Source organism: Budorcas taxicolor, chromosome 1, assembly GCF_023091745.1.
Source record: "Budorcas taxicolor isolate Tak-1 chromosome 1, Takin1.1, whole genome shotgun sequence".
NCBI classification, from domain to species: Eukaryota; Metazoa; Chordata; class Mammalia; order Artiodactyla; family Bovidae; genus Budorcas; species Budorcas taxicolor.
The window spans coordinates 38,887,186-38,908,921 of NC_068910.1; the positions used below are offsets into that span (position 1 = coordinate 38,887,186).

The 21,736-nt window shown below is 44.3% G+C and overlaps 1 protein-coding gene across 1 annotated transcript in view; it reads left to right on the forward strand.

Annotated features, from left to right (window-relative positions):
* ITPR1 (inositol 1,4,5-trisphosphate receptor type 1) overlaps window positions 1-21,736 on the forward strand; it is a 322,601-nt gene that overhangs the window by 161,681 nt on the left and 139,184 nt on the right. Inside the window, exons 29-33 of the mRNA XM_052638520.1 lie at window positions 4,408-4,533; window positions 7,104-7,304; window positions 8,792-9,043; window positions 10,900-11,025; window positions 12,960-13,088. Coding sequence (XP_052494480.1) covers window positions 4,408-4,533; window positions 7,104-7,304; window positions 8,792-9,043; window positions 10,900-11,025; window positions 12,960-13,088 — 834 coding nt within the window. The remainder of the gene's footprint in view (window positions 1-4,407; window positions 4,534-7,103; window positions 7,305-8,791; window positions 9,044-10,899; window positions 11,026-12,959; window positions 13,089-21,736) is intronic.

Below are 21,736 nucleotides of genomic sequence, written 5' to 3' on the forward strand. Positions count from 1 at the left end.
GTGATGGGATGGGAGAAGGCAATGGCACCCCACTCCAGTACTCTTGCCTGGAGAATCCCATGGACTGAGGAGCCTGGTAGGCTGCTGTCCATGGGGTCGCTAAGAGTCAGACACGACTGAGAGAATTCACTTTCACTTTTCACTTTCATGCATAGGAGAAGGAAATGGCAACCCACTCCGGTGTTCTTGCCTGGAGAATCCCAGGGACGGGGGAGCCTGGTGGGCTGCCGTCTATGGGGTCGCACGGAGTCGGACACGACTGATGCGACTTAGCAGCAGCAGCAGCAGCAGCAGTGATGGGATGGAGGGAAGCAGGAGAGCATAGACCTGACGGAAGCATCCATTCGGGCCTTCCTTGGTGGCCCAGTGGTTAGGGGGCCTCTGTTCTTTCACTCTAAGGAGCATCGGTTCAGTCTCTAGCTGGGAAATTAAGATCCTACATGCAGTATAGTATGGCTAAAAAATAATAAATAAATACAAAGAATAACAGTGTCCAGTAGAACAAAATGAAAGCGTTCATTCAAGCTTCTAAAACCCAGTGTGGCGCTCATGGTGTTGCCATTTGATGGATGAGGGGACTGAGGCTGGGAAGGTTTAGAGTTGAGACTTAGGTGCTGGGCTGTTGAATTGCCCAGTGACTCCCAGAGGCTCCCTAGTGAAGTCACCTGAGGGAGGTTCCCTGCCCACTGCTTGCCGGGTGCCAGGCCCTGCGCTGAGGCTTTTACATTATTCTCTCATTTAATCCTCAGAACATCCAGAGGAGATAGGTGCCCCATTTTAGATGAGAGGACTGGAGCCAGAAAGGTTTAGAAACTTGTCTGGAAGGCCCAGCTGCACATGGCAGAGCCTGCTCAGCTCATCTGTGGGAGCCTGGGCCTTGGATGGCTCACCTTCCGCCCCACCTGCTCCTCACCTTTACCCTTCCGAGGCCGTATCCTTAGTCACAGGGCCCATGTGAGTCTGATGGGTCAGGCTTTTCACCAGCCACAAATAAAAGTACAAGTTTAATCCCTTCAATAGCTCAGGTGCTTCAGTAACCTGGAATTGATATAGATGGATGTGGGTGTCATCCAAACTTGGCAATATTTGGACTCGAACCAGCAAGTGGATATTTCTCCCTCTATGTGAAGAATGTCAGGAGAAAGGTTGCTGGCCTTGGCTTTGCCTCCCAGCAACCTGTTTCCTTAATGAGAGACATTCACTCTCAGAGAAGTGTTGGAGGGATCTATAGGAACCAGATTCAGCTGGAATTGGTGACTCAAAGGCAGAACATTGTGTGTGTGTGTGTATACTTTGTCTGGGTTTTGGATGGATACAGCCACCCCATTGTGTAAGAACAGCGGAGGGACTCTTACTAACAGGTAAGTTCGTGTTATGTCTTTGTGAGGTCCTTGCCCTGTAAAAATCTGCTTTGAATGGCACAAGCTTTTAGTTAGCTTGTCTGCCAGCAGATTCCTTTAGTAGGTGAAGAAAGGGAAGAATGCACAGTGGTTCAAGGCTGCTGTGGTGTGTCTCTGTCCCAGACCCTCTGATTTCTTTGAGCTTAGAAACTTTGCCCCTCTCTCTGTAAATGAGAGACAAATGTAATGCCTGCTCTGTTGTTCTGAGACTGGCTGTCAGCATCCTCTTTCAATCTCCTGCTTTGTTCGGTTGTCACCCTGAGAGTCTGGGTTCCTTCCATCAGTGTTCCTGGCAGAAGTGTTCTACTTTCTCACAAGGCTGTGGTCTAGATCAGAGTGGGCAAACTGCAGACATGGATCACCTCCAGCCTACCGCCTGTTTTTATATAGTGCTGGAGACAAGAATGGTTGCTACATTTTGTTTTGCTTTCAATTTTAGCTTTATTTATTTTTAATTGAAGGACAATTACCTTACAGTATTGCGTTGTTTTCTGCCAAACATCAACATGAATCATCCATAGGTACACACATGTACGTTTTTGAATAGTTAAATTTTTAGGGGTTATATAGGTTTGTGCATAATGTCGTCTGTTTTGCTTTTTGACCCATAAAGCCCTGAAGTATATATCTGGACCTCTAAGAAAAAAGTTTGCTGACCCTTAGTCTAGACCAGTAACAGCAGCTAACATTTAATGAGTCGTTATGGTCTAAGCACTTAACATGAATTTTCTCATTTAATCTTCATAACCACAAGAGGAGGTGTGTCCTTTATCAGCTCCTTGTTACAGATGAGGAAACCGAAAGGTGAAGTCCCTTGCCCAAGGTCACACAGCTCAGAAGCTGTTCGTTTGGCCTAAGGGCCATGCAGCCTGGTGTTAGGGCCTGCATTCCCAACTGCAGCACTCTGCCTCTAAAATGAGGGGGGATGTATGTGAGGTGACTGAGGAAGATGAAGTGGGCTTTACGAATATGAGGGGTGATTTCCATTTGAGGAAGCGTTTTTACTCTTTGAAGTGATGGGTTGTTTAGAACTGGCTAAAGTAGCAAGTAGTACGCTTACTCCTTGGAAGGAAAGTTATGACCAACCTAGACAGCATATTAAAAAGCAGAGACATTACTTTGCCAACAATGGTCCATCTAGTCAAGGCTATGGTTTTTCCAGTAGTCATGTATAGATGTGAGAGTTGGACCATAATGAAAGCTGAGTGCCAAAGAATTGATGCTTTTGAACTGTGGTGTTGGAGAAGACTCTTGACTGCAAGGAGATCCAACCAGTCCATCCTAAAGGAGATCAGTCCTGGGTGTTCATTGGAAGGACTGATGTTGAAGCTGAAACTCCAGTACTTTGGACACGTGATGCGAAGAGCTGACTCATTTGAAAAGACCCTGATGCTGGGAGAGATTGAGGGTGGGAGGAGAAGGGGACAACAGAGAATGAGATGGTTGGATGGCATCACCGACTCAATGGACAAGCGTTTGGGTAAACTCTGGGAGTGATGGACAGAGAGGCCTGGCGTGCTGCAGGCCATGGGGTCACAGAGAGTCTGACACGACTGACCAACTGAACTGAACTGAAAGTAGCAAGAGGTTTCTTTGTTTTCAAATGTCTATTTATTTGGTTGCACTGGGTCTTAAGTACAGCACGTGGGATCTTCCGTCTTCATGGCAGCATGCGGGTTCTTTAGTTGCTGCATGTGGGATCTAGTTCCCTGACCAGGGTCACACCTGGGCCGCCTGCATTGGGAGCCTGGAGTTTCAGCTATTGGACCACCAGGGAAGTCCCAAGAGGTTCTGTATAACTGTCTTGTCATAGGCCTCTTTGTTGTTGCTGTTGTTCAGTTGCTCAGCCATGTCTGACTCTCTGTAGCTCCATGAACTGCAGCACACTGGGCTTCCCTGTCCATCACCGTTTCCCAGAGTTTGCTCAGACTCGTGTCTGTTGAGTCAGTGATGCCATCCAATCATCTGGTTCTCTGTCTCCTCGTGCCTTCAGTCTTTCCCAGCATCAGGATCTTTTCCAGTGAGTCAGTTCTTCGCATCAAGTGGCCAAAGTATTGGAGCTTCAGTTTCAGCATCAGTCCTTCCAATGAGTATTCAGGGTTGATTTCCTTTAGGATTAACATAGGCATCTAACTCTTTACAAATATTGAGTGTATTTTTTTTAAAGTGTAGTTGATTTACAATATTAGTTTCAGGGGTACAGCAAAAGGATTTGGTATATTTACAGATTATATTCCATTAAAAGTTATTGCAAGATGATAGCTATACTTGCCTGTGCTGTAAAGTGTATCCTAGTTGCTTACTGAGTATGTGTTTTTGATACATGACCTGAGAATCTTGTAAGCAGCCATGTGAAATGCCTGAGACACACATTATCCTGATGGTGTAAGTAGGAAAGCTAAGTCTTAGGTTAAATCATGTGTCAGGTGATGGGGAAAGGAGTCAAGACAGGTACATTTGCCCCAACTTAGAATCTAGAGTTCCACTTTGCTGTTATAACTGCTGCCAGGATTTAGGGTGTCCATAGGTTAAGGCAACTTGAAATTGTGTGCCTGAGAGCTGGGAGATGTGCTTTATAGCCAGTGATGAAGTTGGCCCCTGCTCTGCTGTCCATCCGCATTTTCAGAAGTAAGGGGTTTAGACATTTCAGCAATTGCTAGACAGTGGGATCTCAGAGACTTCCTCTTCGCTTTCATTGTCTATGTCCTTTTTCCATGATAAAATCGTTTCATTTGACTTCCCAAGGCTAATGGGAGAGAATTCATTTTCCTCCAGCATAGACAAATTTCTGACTTCTCTGCAAGAGTCAGCGGTGCAGCACCCCCCAGTGTTTTTATGCAGCCAGCCCCTTGAAACACCCCCAGAGCCCCACATGAGTCAAGGGGATGGGGGCATCATGGAACCTGGCCTCCTGGCCTAGAGATCGCTGCTTTCTCCAGTTGACCTTCTCTTGCCAAAGGCATAGCTGGGTCTTCAACCTGTTTTTCGTCTGTCTTCTCCCTCACAGGCTGAAGACACCAAGATGCAGGAGATAATGAGGCTGGCTCATGAGTTTCTTCAGAATTTCTGCGCCGGCAACCAGCAGAATCAGGCTTTGCTCCACAAACACATAAACCTGTTTCTAAACCCAGGGGTAAGATTGGAGGCCTGTCTGGGACTCTGTGCAGGGAGGAGGACCGCGGGGGGTGGAAGCAGGAAGAGAGGAGAACAGCTTGTTCTCTTGCTGTCCTGGCCACTGGGGCTTGTTATGATGCAACCTTCATTCCAACGGGGAACATTTTGATCGGCTCTCAGGAGGACGTAAATACTTTATGGGAAAAAAGGTAGAAGGAGTGAGGAAGAGGTGGTAGATGCAAGATAAATGTATTTTCTCTTAGTAGCATTCCTCATTACATCAAACTCCAGCTGTAGCAAAGTACCACTTCTCACTGTCCAGCCACATCCTCCTAGGGTCGTGCATCAAGTTCTCCATGTTTACACAAAACATAATGCATCCGTGTAAAACATAATTGTGTTACATTTTAATTACATATGTTTTTAATATGTTACATATGTGTCATGCTTTGTTTTAGTAGGAAAATGATGGTACACTGTACACATTGTTTTTGTATTTTACCTTTTTCACTTACACATCTTGGCTATCTTTGTAAGTCAGAGATATACAAATTTTTCTCATTGATTTTCATGACTAAATACTTGCCCGGTGGCTCTGCAGTAAAAGAATCTGCCTGCAGTGCAGGAGACACGGGTTTGATCCCTGTGTTGGGAAGAGCCCCTAAAGGAGGAAATGGTAACCCACTCCGGTATTCTTGCCTGGAGAATCCCATGGACAGAGGAGCCTGGTGGGCTACAGTCCATAGGGTCACAAAGAGTTGGACACGACTGAAGCGACTGAGCACACATGGACAGAATGGCTGTAACTTTTCTGAAACCATTTCCTGATTAATGGACAGTTTGGCAGTGTCTGATTTTTGGCTCATGAGCAGTACTGCAAAGGACAGCCTTGTCCATTAACACCTACTCACATGCACACGCACACACACACACACACACACACACACACACACACACACACACACACACACACACACACACACACACACACACAGAAATACTCGTCCGTACTGCTGGAGCTTTCCAGAAAAACAACTGCTGCATTGTAGAGTCCTATTCCATCTTTGTCATGTTAACGAAAAGGCAAAAGATGAAAAGTTTAAAGCCCCTTACCTCACACCAGTCATTAAACCTAATAACTGTTAAGTCTAGATAAAAAGTAGAAAATGAAGCTTCTGAAGGAAAACATGAAAATACCCTCATGACCTTATGGAAAGGAACTTTTCTCACATTGAATCCAAAGACCACTAGTCATGCAGGAAAATATCAGTAAATCAGACTTGTTAAAAAAAATTAATGCGGAACTTTGCTGGTGGTCCAGTGGCTAAGCCTTCGCCTTCCAATGCAGGGGGGGTGGGTTTGGCCCCTGGTCAGGAAGCTATGATCCCATCCACATGCCTCTTGGCCAAAAAACCAATATACATGAACAGAAGCAATATTGTAACAAATTCAATACAGACTTTAAAAGTGGCCCAAGATAAAAAAATCTTTAAAAAAACAATTAAGAACTTCTGTTCATCAAATGACACTGTAAAGAGTAAGCAAAGACAAGCCACAGAGTGAGAGAAAACATTCAGTGTTCAAGTCCAGGAACAACTTCACACCCAGTAGAAGTAACAAACTCCAGAAGGTCCATGAGGAAAATCACAGCCCACTTTTTCAAATGAGCTAAAAACTTTAAAATGGGATGCTCTGAGATTATCCAAATGGCCGACAAACATCACAAAGCCCTCAATATGGTTCATCATCAGAGAAATGCAAATCAAGGAAGATACTTACAACAAAATATGAAATTAAAAAACTGACACCACTAAGTGTTGGCAAGACTATGGAGTCGCTGTGATGTAGAATGTGAATTGTTAATCGGTTTCAAAGCTGTCTGGGAGTATCTTCTAAAGCCAAATGTATTTGAACTGTGCAACCCAACAATTCTACTCCTGGGTATAAAGCCAACAGAAATGGATACATTTCATTTATCAGAAGACATTTAGAAGAATATTCAGAGTGACACTGTTCATCATATATGTTGTAAGAATTGTGTCGCTACCTACTCTTAAGACTGGTGGTGGTGGTGGTGATTTAGTTGCTAAGTCACTCCCCAAATGCCCGTCAACAGTAGAACAGATAAATGCACGTGGTATATTCATGCGATGGAATGTGCGTAGTGGTAACAGTAAACAAGCTAGTAACACATACAGCAACACGGATGACCCTGTTGCGGTTTGAACAAAAGGCAGGTAGAAGAGGATGCTTGAGGTTCGAGACTGGGCAAAGCTAATCTGTGGTTGTGGAAGTCAAAATAATTGGTAAACTTGGAGAGAGTGGGCCATAAGCGGTCTATTTTGTTTCTTGAGCTGGGTGCTGAGCTTCCCCCTGAAATTCATTCAGCGGAAAACTGATGGTTTCTTTACTGCCCTGTGGTTTTATTACACATGATTGAAAACGTTGAGTTAGCAGGAACACCATCCAGAAGCGAGGATGGAGAAGCATGCTCTCGCAGGGCTGAGTGCCCCTGCCTGTGTCGGGGTAGACTCTTTCTCGCCCTGCCCTCCCTTTGACCCTGTCTCTGTGCCCTTGCTCTCGCGTCAGATCCTGGAAGCCGTCACGATGCAGCACATCTTCATGAACAACTTCCAGCTGTGCAGCGAGATCAACGAGCGGGTTGTCCAGCACTTCGTTCACTGCATCGAGACTCACGGTCGAAACGTCCAGTACATCAAGTTCCTGCAGACGATTGTCAAGGCTGAAGGGAAATTCATCAAGAAGTGCCAGGACATGGTCATGGCCGAGGTGACAGCTACGTATTTCTGAATACCTTCATCTGGTGTTCTCAGGGACTTACACATTATTTAATTTTATTTATTTTATAACCTGGCACTGTGTCCAGGGGCCATTAAAAAAAGTAATGTATGTGTGTGCATGCGCAAGTGTGTGTGAGCTTAAACTGTAGAAACAGCCAAGAATCCAGTCTACTTTTTCATAGCAATAAATCTATTTTAAGGATCATTGGCTAGGATTCTTCTGAGAGAGTAAAACAGCCCAAGAAAATTGAACCAAAATACAGTGAATTGAGGTTAATTGTGGATAGAATCCTTCGAGCCAAAGAAGTTCTTGTGAATTCTAGAACTTAAAAAAAAAATTTTCCACCTAATTAACTAGCTGGGAATATTGTTGTTTGATGCTTCACAAGAAGCTGGTCAGTAGAATCGGGGCAAAGTCCCCCTTGGGTCTCTGCCAGATGTCAGTGCCCATGGATGCCGTCTGTCCCAGGAGGGTCCTCTGCCACCCTCGGGACTTCAGCTTCTGTGGGTGCTTGCTGTCATCTTTCCATCTTTAAAAAATAAATGGAATCTCAAGTAAATCCGGCTAACACTTGGAGTTATGGTCTTATCTACATATATGATTTCAGTGGAAGATGGTATAGTGGCGTTAGAAGTGTTGGCTTGACCTGGGATACGAATGTCTTCTGTTCCATGTCCCAGGCTGTGTGATTCAGGATTGAGAAACTTACAGGCTAGTTAAATGAGATAAAGATGACAGTGATAGCTACCGTTTATTGCAATTGCTGTTCGAGTTGGTATTGTAAGCTATTGTGGGAACATTCTCAGAGTTCATAAAGGTTAGCTGTTATTAAGTGAATAATATTGATCGTATTTATTTTGACTTCTGTGTCAGCCCTTTTTGGATCTTTCATATTTCATGCAGTGCTGAATAATTTCAGCACTTAATTCTTAAGTAGATTAATGAGAACCCCCCCAGTCCCCAGCAGACAAGTTATGAATAGGAATGCCTTGACTCTTTGAGTGCTGAAAGGAAGGTGTATTTTAATTAGAATTGGATTATTTGTGATTGTGAAGAAATAAGGCAGTGTATGAAAGAGCTGTAAGAAAAATACAAAGTGTGAAAAGGAGATGGAAACATTTTTAAAGAGAAAAAAATCATAGCCCAATTATTAGGGGAAATACAAGGGCAGGCTTGAAATCTACATTTTTGCTTGATACATGAATGCTGGTATGTAGACTTTGTCTTCCCCTAATAGTGTTTAGGACTGCTGTGATATTTTTACATCTAAATGAAAATGCTGCTGCTGAATTTTTTAGTTGTTTAGTAATAAAAGTGAATGAAGTGTGGATGAGTTCAGTAATATAAATGCAACTGGATTTGGAAGGTAAATGCTGACAGAACATCTCTCTGTGTGAATAGATTTCTTTTTTAACGCTTCGCCCATCCCAGCAAGCTTGTGCTATAAACAAGCCTCGCTCTCTTACTGATCACAGCTGGTTAACTCAGGAGAGGATGTCCTCGTGTTCTACAACGACAGAGCCTCTTTCCAGACCCTGATTCAGATGATGAGATCTGAGCGGGACCGGATGGACGAGAACAGCCCCCTCATGTACCACATCCATCTGGTGGAGCTCTTGGCCGTGTGCACAGAGGGCAAGAACGTTTACACGGAGATCAAATGCAACTCCCTGCTCCCGCTGGATGACATTGTCCGCGTGGTGACCCACGAGGACTGCATCCCCGAGGTGAGCGGCTGTGTCTCCAGGGTGGGTGGGCTCTGCTCGTGACTCTCCACATGGTGTGTGTGTGGCGGGGGGTGCGGCTGGATGGAGCTGACCCAGGTGGGACCTCACAGCTTTGACTCCCATGGCTCACTTAGCTGTGAGACTTCCAGTGGCCAAAACAGCATCCTCTTGAGCCTTGATTTTGTGTGAGAGGAATGACAGGGGAAGTAAATCTTTCTTCTTGTCTCCTTGAGAAAGAACAGGAAACTGCTGCAGGGTTTCAGCTCTGGAACCAGTCATTTCACCTGTTGAAACAGGAGCATTGAGCTGAACAGACTTCTCAGAAATGAGATGAAGGGTGGCTAAAGAGACAGTTCACACCAGTGTAAAACGTAATAGGTTTATTCTTTAAAACAAAAACTTGCGATGCAAAAATCATGAATGACAGCTTTAAAATATTCAGGAACTGCAGGTAACCAGTAAGAAATGGAAAGTAATCTACAATTTTACCACCCATAATAAATACCTGTTAGGTTTTTGAAGTAAATCCTTTCAGCTTTTGTTTTCTCTGTTCATATACATTAACTAGTAACAAAAAAAAAATGGATCATGCAATATATATTTTTTCTTCAGGTTTTAAAATATATAATATCAGTTTATATTACTAGTATATATACATACGCATTTATATATATGCGTGTGTGTATAGAGAGAGAGCGCGTGCACATATGTGGGCTTCCTTGCTAGCTCAGCTGGTATAAAGAACCTGCCTGCAATGCAGGAGACCGTGGTTCGATTCCTGGCTTGGGAAGATCCCCTGGAGAAGGGAGAGGCTCCCCACTCCAGTGGTCTTGGGCTTCCCTGGTAGCTCAGACAGTAAGAAATCCACCTGCAATGCAGGAGACCTGGGTCCGATCTCTGGGTTTGGGAAGGCCTCCTGGAGAATGGCATGGCAAGCCACTCCAGTATTCTTGCCTGGAGAATCCCATGGACAGAGGAGCCTGATGGCTACAGTCTATGGGGTTGCAACAAGTCAGACACGACTGAGCACAGCACAGCATAGATTATGTAGTATATATTAAATATATACTGTTTTTAGACTACTTTTTGGAAAAGTTACTGGATTTTTGCAGGGTGAACACTTAGAAGTGCTGTGTCATCCAAGGTGCATTTCTTTCTTTTGACTTGACAGTGTGTAGTGCCTTCCAGCAGTTTGACCTCAGCGGCCCCTCACCACAGAGCTCTTATCACTCCAAATCCTGCCAGATTTTATTGTTGCCACACCTTTTATTATTATCATTATTTATTATTATTATTTTTCAGTCTGGCGGGTGTATAATGATATCTCAGAGTGGTTTTAATTTCTGTCTTCTTGATTACTAAATGAGATTCAGCTCCTTTCCATATATTGTTTTTGACATTTACTATTCCTTTAAGTAAATATCAGATCACATTTTTTGCCCCTTTTTTCCTTGGCATGTCCATCTTACATGCAGAGATCTGTAAGAATTCCTTGTGGAGATATGCATTGCAAACAGCTTCTCTCAAACTGTGTCATTTAACTCTTGTAACAGCCATTTCATGAGTAGAAATTCTTTACTTTACTGTAGTCAAACCTGTCCATCTTTTGTGGTCCCAGTGTTTTGTTCCATTCTTTACCTGGAAGTCATGAACATTTTCTCTTCCAAAAGCTTTGTTTTCAAATTTCATCTTGGTGAATTTTGACCATCAAAAAGCCATAGAAATTCAGTGGTTAAGAGAAAATGGAATGGCCATACTGGTCTGTCTTTGTCATTGTTAATTTGAGGGAACTAGTCAGTCCCACACGTACTATGAATAAGTTGATTCTTACAGAAAAATCTGTTTCTCTTTTTCAGGTTAAAATTGCCTACATTAACTTCCTGAATCACTGCTATGTGGATACGGAAGTGGAAATGAAGGAGATTTATACCAGCAATCACATGTGGAAATTGTTTGAGAATTTCCTTGTCGACATCTGCAGGGTAAGGCTTCTGGAACTAAGGAGACAGGGGAAGGGGTATGTGTGCATTGTAGAATCATAGAATGTGGCATTTTCTCTTGACTGTCCAGTTACCAGTATAAATACAAGGAACCTACAAGAACTTAATTTTCTTCTGATCAAGGCCTGTGTTTAATAACACCCTAGTGTTGGCATCACAGACATATATTGTTGTTCAACAGCCAATCATGTCCGACTGTTTGCGACCTCATGGACTGCAGCACGCCAGGCCTCCCTGTCCCTCACCATCTCCCGAAGTTTGCCCACGTTCATATCCATTGCATCAGTGAATGCCATCCAGGCATCTCATCCTCTGACACCCTCTTCTCCTTCTGCCATTGATCTTTCCCAGCATCAGGGACTTTTCCAGTGAGTTGGCAGTTCGCATCAAGTGACCAAAATACTGGAGCTTCAGCTTCAGCATCAGTCCTTCCAACGAGTATTCAGGGTTGATATATATATAATTTAAATATGTATATATTTTAATTTTAATCTCAAGCTCTTCCTAGTTTTTTAATCCCATAAATCTGGGGTTTGGCTTGAAATGGAAATCCTGCTTTGCTTGTTTAAATCAGGACTCAACAAAGCTTTCTGTGAAGACCCAGATAGTAAACGTGGTTGGCTTTGCGGGCCGTGCGGTCCCTGTCACAGCTACTCAACTCTGCTCTGGTAGCGTGAGAGTGACCGCAGTGGCATGTAAACAGATGGGCTTGGCTGGGTTCCAGTAAAACTTCATTTATAAAAACAGCCACCAGCCCTTAACTTGGCTCATCCCTGCCTTAAGTTGTTTAAAAATGCTTTAAAATTCGTTGCTAACTTCACTTCTGGATGTGTCTACCAACTGCTCATCACTGGACTCAGAACATGACAGTTTATAAAATTTGCTGGTTTTACCCTTCGTAATTTTTAAAATTATATATATGATTTTATATCTCAAATTAGAGGGCTAATGAGTTTGGTCATAAAATGGATGTTAAATATTTGGGGAGAATTCCTCGGAAGTCCAGTGGTTAGAGCTCTCGCTGTCGCTGCCAAGGGCCCAGTTCGGTCCTTGGTTGGGGAACTGAAATCCCACAAGCTGCGTGTTGCGGTCAAAAAAAAAAAAAAATGAATTTCTTAAACCTGTTCTTCTAAATGTGTAATCGTATTCTAAGCAGCAAAATTATCTAAAGTGCAGGTGAAACCTGAAGTCTCCCTTCACCCCTAAACTTACACATACAGTTATTGAGTCACAGCCCACTATTTTCAGCAGTACTGTGGCTCAGTAGAGTTTTCACTGAATGGAAAGGAGTGTTGTAGGTTTGGAGACTATCATGCCCGGTGGACCTCAGTGGTAATACTTGATTAAGTATCTTGATGATATGCATTAGTTACCTATGACCTAGAGAAGATGAATGACTTAAGCAGTTTACTTTTAGGGTATCTAGAGACAACTGTAGGGATTAAGCCTATTAGTGCCTTTGGGGGCTTTAGATTGGCCACAAATTGGTAGGAATTAGGAAGTGATGGCCTTGTAGGTCCCATGCCAACTTGAATGTTTTATAATTCTTCACCATGATATCCAAGCTGATCTGTTTCTCTTTTACCATGATTCTTTTTTTTTTTTAATCATTGTTCTCTTTTATTTATTCATTTATTTTTATTTTTTGGTTGCACCACACATGGCATGCGGAATCTTAGTTCCTTGACCAGGGATCAAACCCATGCTCCCTGCATTGGAACCATGGAGTCTTAACCCCTGGGCCACCAGGGAAGTCCCTAATTGTTCTCCTCCTCTTAAGAGGAGAAATACTGACTTGCAGGCTTTTGCCTTTCCTTTGTTAAGGGTAATTAGCAGAAATAGTCATAGAGTTCTTAATTTTACAAGGAACTTGCAGGTTTTGGTACAAGGTCTAAAGCACTGACTTTGTCCTCCAGGCCTGTAACAACACGAGCGACAGGAAACACGCAGACTCAGTTCTGGAGAAGTATGTCACCGAAATTGTCATGAGCATCGTCACCACGTTCTTCAGCTCTCCCTTCTCAGACCAGAGTACAACACTGCAGGTAAGAAATGCGAACAGAGATGCTGGTAATTCCCAGGAGATCCTCGGCAGACGGACTTGGTGCTGATTCTGGAGTGAGTGGCTGTGGACGAGCAAGCCCTCTGCGAAGCATTGATAACAGATGCTTTCCTCTTCGTGGAGAGTGGTTTTTACAGGAATTGCGTGGATGATGAAGTACCTGAGAATGGTTTTCTGTATCAGGTGGTTCTATGGCTGTTGATTTTTTTCCTGAAAATGACTTCTTTCTTTCTGCCTCCTTAATCTTGTTGATTCCTTACCTCCAACCTTAGAAAGACAAGCAGCTTTCAAATGAGTGGTAGCGTGTTAACACTTTTTTAAAAAATGATGTATTTTTTCATTTTTGACCACACTGGGTCTTTGTTGTTACACGTGGGCTTTCTTTAGTTGCTGTGCTCAGGCTTCTCATCGTGAGGGGGCTTCAGCAGGTGCATGTGTGGGCTCAGTAGGTGCGGCTCCCGGGCTCGAGAGCACAGGCTCAGTAGTTGGGTGCACAGGCTTAGTGACTCTGTGGCATCTTTGCAGACCCGGGAGGGAACCCATATCCCCTGCATTGGCAGGCAGATTCTTTGCCACTGGACCACTAGGAAAGCCCAACACTTAATAAAACATGTCTGGGAATCTCCATTATAACCCCAAATGTGTACCTACAGTTCATCAGAAGGGGTTACATGGCCAGCGGGAATGAGACGTCCTTGAGCCTTGATACTGCAGCTACCACATTCCACCAGCCCCAGCATGTGCTGACCACTGGCGCCTCCTGGAGTTGTGCAGCAGCCCTGCAGCCTGTTTGTCAGTGTACTTAAGAGTTTCAAAAATGTGAATCCCTGGACCTGGGAGATCTTTTCATTATTCTTGGAAAAGTCACTCTTCTTTATATAACTGAGGTCTGGGTCACTGGCTGTGGGAGTCTTACTGCGGGTCCATGGACACAGCCTGCAGGATGAAAATGGGACTTGGTCTCCAGTGCCCAGAAGAGCAGTAGTAACCATCCTTGTCTTGCATGTAGATGGAGGTGTCCTGGGGCTGATGCAGGCCCAGGCTCGTTGAATTGTAGACAGATAATCTTTATTAAGGTAAATTCTCCAAGAGAAGAGTGATACACAGTCAGTATCATATCACTGGTACATTTATTAGATACTGCTATTCTGTTACTCATGCAGAGGAGTTCATATTAACTTAGTACTCATGGTATATCCCCATTTTGCAGGTGAACAGATTGAGGCTCAGGGGATTAAATTACCATCCTCAACCATGGTCACCACTGCTAATTGCAAAACCATGATTTCAACCCAGATCTGTGTGACTCTCAAACTTGAATTCTGGAATTTTAGTGAGAGATGTTTACTTAGGAACTGTTGGTAACCTTCTATTTAATTTAGCTTCTCTGCTAGCTTTTGGTTATCTCTAAAGTATCATAAAGTAAGAATATCACCTTTAGAATGTCTGTGCATGGTTTTTGTGTCATTGGGGAATAAGAACTTGTTAGATCCCAAGCTCGTGAGTTGTTAGAGGCCAAAATGTGCGCCTTACCAAGAGCCATTCTACTCAGAGCCAAATGCTTTGGTTAATCAGGATGAACTTGCTTCTCTTGTAATTAAAAGTGACCATTGCTATGAGGCAGTTCCCATTCTCCTAGAGACTGTGATCAAAAGCAAATGTCAATATCAGCTAGTCAAAGTAATTGGAAACCACTGAAACTCCCAATACTTTGGCCACCTCATGTGAAGAGTTGACTCATTGGAAAAGACCCTAATGCTGGGAGGGATTGGGGGCAGGAGGAGAAGGGGACGACAGAGGATGAGATGGCTGGATGGCATCACCGACTCGATGCACATGAGTTTGAGTGAACTCCGGGAGTTGGTGATGGACAAGGAGGCCTGGCGTGCTGCGATTCATGGGATCGCAGAGAGTCGGACACGACTGAGCGACTGAACTGAACTGAGACAGGAATTTGTGTTTTGGGTTTTTGGTATTGGTCCCTGCTCTCTCCTTCCATTGCTCTTGCTCTGAAACCACGTTTAACCCAATTATTAGGCAGGAGTGCCAGAGAAATCAACTTCAACATTTTATGTCCAGAGCGAGGCCCCAGGTATCCAAGTATAATTAAAATACGAAGTCCAAGCTGGCTTTCTAGAATAATTGTTTTGAAGCAATACTGTTTTCGAAGCTGTGCTCACCTGTCTTATTTATCTGCTGCAAAGCCTGCGTCTTGTTTCCTCAGCTAGATTTGTGCCTTCGTCCTTCCTTCCTCCCATGTTTTGTATCTTCCTTTCGTTTCTTTAGCCTGTGTTTCTGGGGGAGGAAAATGGTGGACTTGGAGTTTCGTTGCATTTAAGGCACCGGTGGAATGTCCAAGGGGTGGCTGGGAATGTGGGTTCTGGGAGGAACGACAGAACTTTGAAGCCTTTTGGAGCTTCCCGGGTGGCACTGTGATAAAGAATCTACCTGCCAGGGCAGTAGACGTGAGCTCCATCTCTCCTGTGGGAAGATCCCACATGCCGCGGAGCAACTAAGCCACGCGCCACAACTGCTGAGCCTGGGAGCTGCAGCTATGAAGCCCCTACACGCTGGAGCCTGCGCTCCGCAACGAGGGAAGCCGCCACAATAAGAAGCCTGTGCACCGCACCTAGAAAGCAGCCCCACCTGCTGCAACTAGAGAAAGCTCGGGCAGTGACAGGAAACCAGCACAGCCATGAATAAGTAAAGTTTTTTTTGTTTTTTTTTTTAATCTTCGGAGGCTTTTAAAGCAGGACAGAGTTGGGTTCCAGTCCTTCCCAGTTCTGTGAACTTGGGGAAATTTCAGAGCTTCAGAACCCTTTTCTTACATGTTAAACAAGGTTATAGTATGACTGGGATGATGACCCAGTATGACCTGCGAATGACTGGGAGAATTAATGTTTATGAATAGCTAGCACAATGCCTGGTACATAGTAGTTGCTTAGCAACTGGCAGCTTGTACTATGTCCTGCTAGACTGCAAGCTACAAGGGAGTGGGGTGAGGGGGCCAGAGACGTGTCTCAGATGCTGTTCTATCCTGACACCATGCCTGGCCCTGGGAGGTGCTCATTGGATGAGTGAGCAAATGAATTGTGTAGACTCAGGAGAAGGGAACTCTGAAGTCTAAGTATAAATGCTTGCTAGTGCACGTCTTGGCAGGAAAAAGAAGAGGTGGACTAGAAAGGACCTGGGCAGAGCACAGATAATGAAGGACAGATTATACAACAGGCCAGAGGGAGATTAGGGGGTTGTCTTGCCCTCAGGATGGAATTCATGAGCAAAACAGAGCCGTGAACAGGGGAGAATCTCAGGCAGAAGGTGCTGGGCAGCCATGTTCATTAGCCTAAGAGGTTATGAGAGCTGGTGCCCCCAGATTGGCCATTAAAATAGGAAATTAGGAATCAGTTGCTCTGGCCGATTGGCTCATCTTGTGTTTATTCAAGTGCCAGATGGGAACAGAGCAGATGCTCAATAAATGTTGGCTCAATTGAATTCGTTTAGTTGAAGGATTCTTTTTCCTTTAAGTTAGGCCGTTGAGTCCCCATCTCAAGTTCCATCAGAGGGGGCCAAGAACTACAGGTGGAAGGTGGCCTCATCAGCTGGTACATCCTCCCCAGCTCCCTCAGCCCAAGCACAGTCCAGCCTTGGGACCCAAGCCTGCTCAGGCTCGACGGGTGTGACACCAGCCCAGGTCACTGAGGTTGATGGGTTCAGAGTAGGACTGATTTCATTCATTTTTATTTTTTCTATTGTAGCACAGCTGATACGCCATGTTGCGCGTGTTTGAGTTCTGCAGCAACTTGATTCACTTACACTCTCAGCTCTTCTTTTTCGGATTCTTCTCCCACGTAGGTTATTACAGAGTGTTGAGTAGAGTTCCCTGTGCTTCCAGTAGGTCCACCTTGATCATCAATTTTATGAGTATCACTGTGTTTATGTTAATCCCAACCTCCTAATTTCTCCTTACCCCTTGCCCAGCTTGACCCTCATTAACTCTAAGTTTCCTGTCTGTGAGTCTCGTTTCGATTCGAACGTTGGTTCACTGTGATCGGTTTTTAAATGTGATGTGTAAGTGACATCTGATGTTTGTCTTGCTCTGTCTGACTTATTGGACCTGGTGTGATCGTCTCGCAGTCCATTCTTGTTCCTGCAGATGGCGTGGTTTCCTCCTGATTTCTGGCTGAGTCTTAATCCATTGGGTGTATGTAGCATGTCCTCACCCGTTCATCTGTGGATGGTCATTTCAGTGTTCCATGCCTTGGCTGTTGTAAATAGTGCCACCAACATCGTTGGGGTGCCTGTGTCTTTTGGAAGGATGGTTTTCTCTGAAGACACACCCACCCAGGAGTGAAATCTTGGAATCTCATGGGAGCCCTATGGTTTTTTTTTTTTTGGATGGGATTTCTATACTGTTCCCCGTAGTGACTGTTTCCAGTATATATTTCCACCAACAGCGTTGTAAGTTCCCTTTTCTTTGGGCCCTCTCTAGCATTTGTTCTTTGTAGACTTTTTAATGACTGTTGCTTGGGAATAACCCCCTCATCGTTTTGATTTGCATTTCTCTAATCATTAGGGCATCTGGTCCCATCGCTTCATGGGAAATAGATGGGGAAACAGTGGAAACAGTGACAGACTATTTTGGGGGGCTCCAAAATCACTGCAGATGGTGACTGCAGCCATGAAATTAAAAGACGCTTACTCCTTGGAAGAAAAGTTATGACCAACCTAGATAGCATATTGAAAAGCAGAGACATTACTTTGCCAACAAAGGTCCATCTAGTCAAGGCTATGGTTTTTCCAGTAGTCATGTATGGATGTGAGAATTAGACTGTGAAAAAAGCTGAGTGCCAAAGAATTGATGCTTTTGAACTGTGGTGTTGGAGAAGACTCTTGAGAGTCCCTTGGACTGCAAGGAGATCCAACCAGTCCATTCTAAAGGAGATCAGCCCTGGGTGATCTTTGGAAGGAATGATGCTAAAGCTGAAACTCCAGTACTTTGGCCACCTCATGCGAAGAGTTGACTCACTGGAAAAGACTGATGCTGGGAGGGATTGGGGGCAGAAGGAGAAGGGGACGACCGAGGATGGGATGGCTGGATGGCATCACCGACTTGATGGACGTAAGTTTGAGTGAACTCCGGGAGATGGTGATGGACAAGGAGGCCTGGCGTGCTGCGATTCATGGGGTCACAAAGAGTCAGATAGGACTGAGTGACTGAACTGAACTGAATCATTAGGGATGCTGAGCGTGTTTTAATGGGAGTTTTCTTTTTAAAGAATTTGAGGATAATTTAGCGCTTGAAATTGGCTTCTGAGAGTCAGCCCTGTTTTGAATTCATCTTCAGTCACTTCCCACAGAGCATTTCTTGAGGGCAGGGTTCTTAAAAGTGCCCCAATTGAAGGGTTTTGAAGTTGTAGTTGGGGGAAGCGTCCACAAGGCGGCAGCACTTCTTCATTCCCCACTGATGTAACTTGGGTAACCAAAGCCTTAGAGAAAGTCATGTTTCTGGGTTGTAAATTAGAGTGGAAATTGCCCGAGCAGACACCCAAAGGCTTGTATCTCATTACCTTTCCCCACTTACCCTTGCCTACCACTCCCAAACAAATCCCAAGCCCTGCAGAAGTGCCATGCTGAGGGTGCTGTAGATAGATTGCAGGTAGGTGGGGCGGCCCAAAGGAAGAAGGCTGGAAGCAGGAACCCCACCACCAGGATCCTGGAGACCAGGTGAGTTTGCAGAGGTCTTCCTTCCCAGCAGGTCCACCATCCTTTGCAGGCACTGGGTTTGACTTAGGTCTAAGAGGGCCAGCCTGGATCTGGGGATGGTGGTTCCATCCTGGGGGCCCAGGCACTACAGGTCCAAGGGAGTCTCTTGGCTGGTACATCCTCCCCATCACCCTCAGCCCCAGCACAGTCCAGCCTTGTGACCCTGGCCTGCCCAGGCTCCAGGGATGCTCCACCATTTCTTTCTTTCCAGGGATGGGATAGGCCTGCCTTTCTTTTTCGTTTGTTTCTTTCTTTCAATTTTTTTTGCTGTGTAGTTTTTATAGGCTTCCCAGGTGGCACTAGTGGTAAAGAACCTGCAAATACTGGAGACATGAGAGATGGGTTCAGTCCCTGGGCTGGGAAGATCCCGTAGATGGGGTTCACCCGGCGAGGATAGTGTATATACATTGTTGCATTTGTGTTTGTTGAGTTTGATTCACTTGTATACATCCACATATCTGCTTTTTAGACTCTTATTATGTTAGAGTGCTAAGTGGAGTAGAGTTCTCTGTGATAGGTCCTTGTTGATGTCTATTTTATTAAAGTGTGTTTATATTACTGTGTATCTGGCATGGCATATTAACATGCCAACCTTCTGATTTGTCCCTCACCTCCTCCCTTCATCTCTGGTAACTATCAGATTTTTTAAAAGTCTTCGAATCTGTTTGTTTTGTCAAGTGGTTCATATGAGTCAGTTTTTAGATTCCGTCTCTAAGTGATATTTTATGATATTTGTCTTTCTCTCTTAGTATTATCATCTCTGGGATCATCCATGTTGCTGCAGGTGGCATTATTTCATTGTGTGTGTGTGTTTTTTTTAATGCCTGAGTCATATTCCATTGTCCGTATGGACCACACCTCCTGTGTCTATTCACCTGTCCCTGGATATTTTGGTGGCGTCCTTGTCCTGACTATTGTAAATAGGATTGTAGTGAAAGTTGGGGTGCTTGTGTCTTTTTGAGTTAAGGTTTTCTTTGGAAACATGCCTAATAGTGGGATTGCTGGATCATTTGGTAGCTCTGTTTTTTTAGGATTCTCCATGTTGTTCTTTGTGGTAGCTATCAATTTCTGTTCTGTCGAACAGCATAGGAGGGCATCATTTTCTCCATGCCTTGTCCAGCATTTATTCTTTGAAGACTTTTTGAGGATGACCATTCTGAGTGGTGTGGGGTGGTACCTCACTGTGATTTGATTTGCATTTCTCTTAATAATTAGCGAAGTTGAGCATCTTTTCATGTGTTTTTACTTTTCTTTAAACAGTGTAAGATTTACCTCTTGAAATAAGGTTCTGGAAAATCTGTCGTTTTTTTCATTATTTTTCGATGACCTACACCAAGGTATTTCTTGAGGTCATGTCATTTATAGCTCCGCAGGGCTTGAAAAAGTCAATGCTCATCCGCACTGCTTTTAAAGTTGTTACGAGAAATGGCCACAAGGCGGCAGCATTTCTTCGTGCCCAACAGGCTTTGTGTCTATTCGTGCCCATCAGCACACGTTTAAAAGTTGTTGTTATGAGAAATGGCCACAAGGCGGCAGCATTTCCTCATGCCCAACTGGGCTTCCTTGGGCAAGCAGAGCTTTAGCAAGTCAGGTTTGTGGCTTGTAAATTAGACACAGGAGCCTGTGTCTCCTTACTTCTTTCCCTGTATGTTTCGCCTCCCAGACAAATCCCAGCTCTTGCGACACTGCTCTCCTGAGGGTTCTGTCTTACGTGGGTAGGGTGACTCTAAGGATGGGAGTCTGGAGGTGGCAACCCGCCCTGGAGACTGGGGGACTGTTCCAGACTCGTCCAGTCCAAGGGCTCTGACTTCCTTTGGGTACACTGGGCTTTGTTTGGCTATAGGTGGGCCTACCTGGACCTGGAGGTGGGGGGAGCCGGGCACCACTACTGGTCTTGAGGGGTGGGTTCACTTGCCGCCACTTCCTCCCAGCTTCCTCAGCCCCAGGACAGTCCAGCCTCGAGACCCAAGGCTGCCCAGGCTCCAAGGATGTGCCACCAGCCCGGGTCACGAAGACCTGACATCCCCTCAGGAATACTGTGCTATCCCCTCAGCAGAGGAGGCATTTGTTTGCTGCTTCTGTTTGTTTTTTTTTTTAATTTCATTTTTATTTTATATTGGAGTATATTTGATCATTTGTTTCAGATGGACAGCAAAGTGATTCAGTTATCCATATACACTGTCTATTCTTTTCCAGGTTCTTTTCCATTGTAGGTTATATAAGATATTGAGTATATTTCCCTGGGCTCTACACTAAGTCCTTGCTGGTTATCTATTTTATATATAGTAGCATGCATATTTTAATCCCAAACTCCTAATTTATCCCTCTCCCCTTTGGTAACTGCAAGTGCGTTTTTTATGTCTGTGAGTCTACTTATGTTTTATAAATAAATTCAGTTGTATCTTTTTTTTAGATTCCACATATACACGATCTCATAACCCATTTTAATTTCTTACAGTAATCTTCCTTTGCCCCTAGCACTTTACATTTGTTATCCTTTCATCTAAGAAACTTCTGTAGTATATTTTGATTACTTTTTTTCTTTGCTATATTAAGTCCTCCTATGTTTCAGAGGGGATATGCAAGTACATCCTCCTAAAAACTGCAGACCAGTGGAGTAGTGTACCGTCCACGGTGACCTTTACCATGCAGGTCTAAAGCTGCCCTGATGCAGATAACTTCAGATGAAGGCCAAAATTACAGTTTGCACATGCCTTCAGGAAGTCAGTGTCAGATTGCTGAAGCCGTTTGACTTCTTTTAAAATGAGTACAAATGTATACTATCATAGATCTTCCTCTGCAGTTCACTTGCAAGCACTCACCTGTGGCAGATGAACACTTTTGCATAGTCACCATGAGAACCGTATT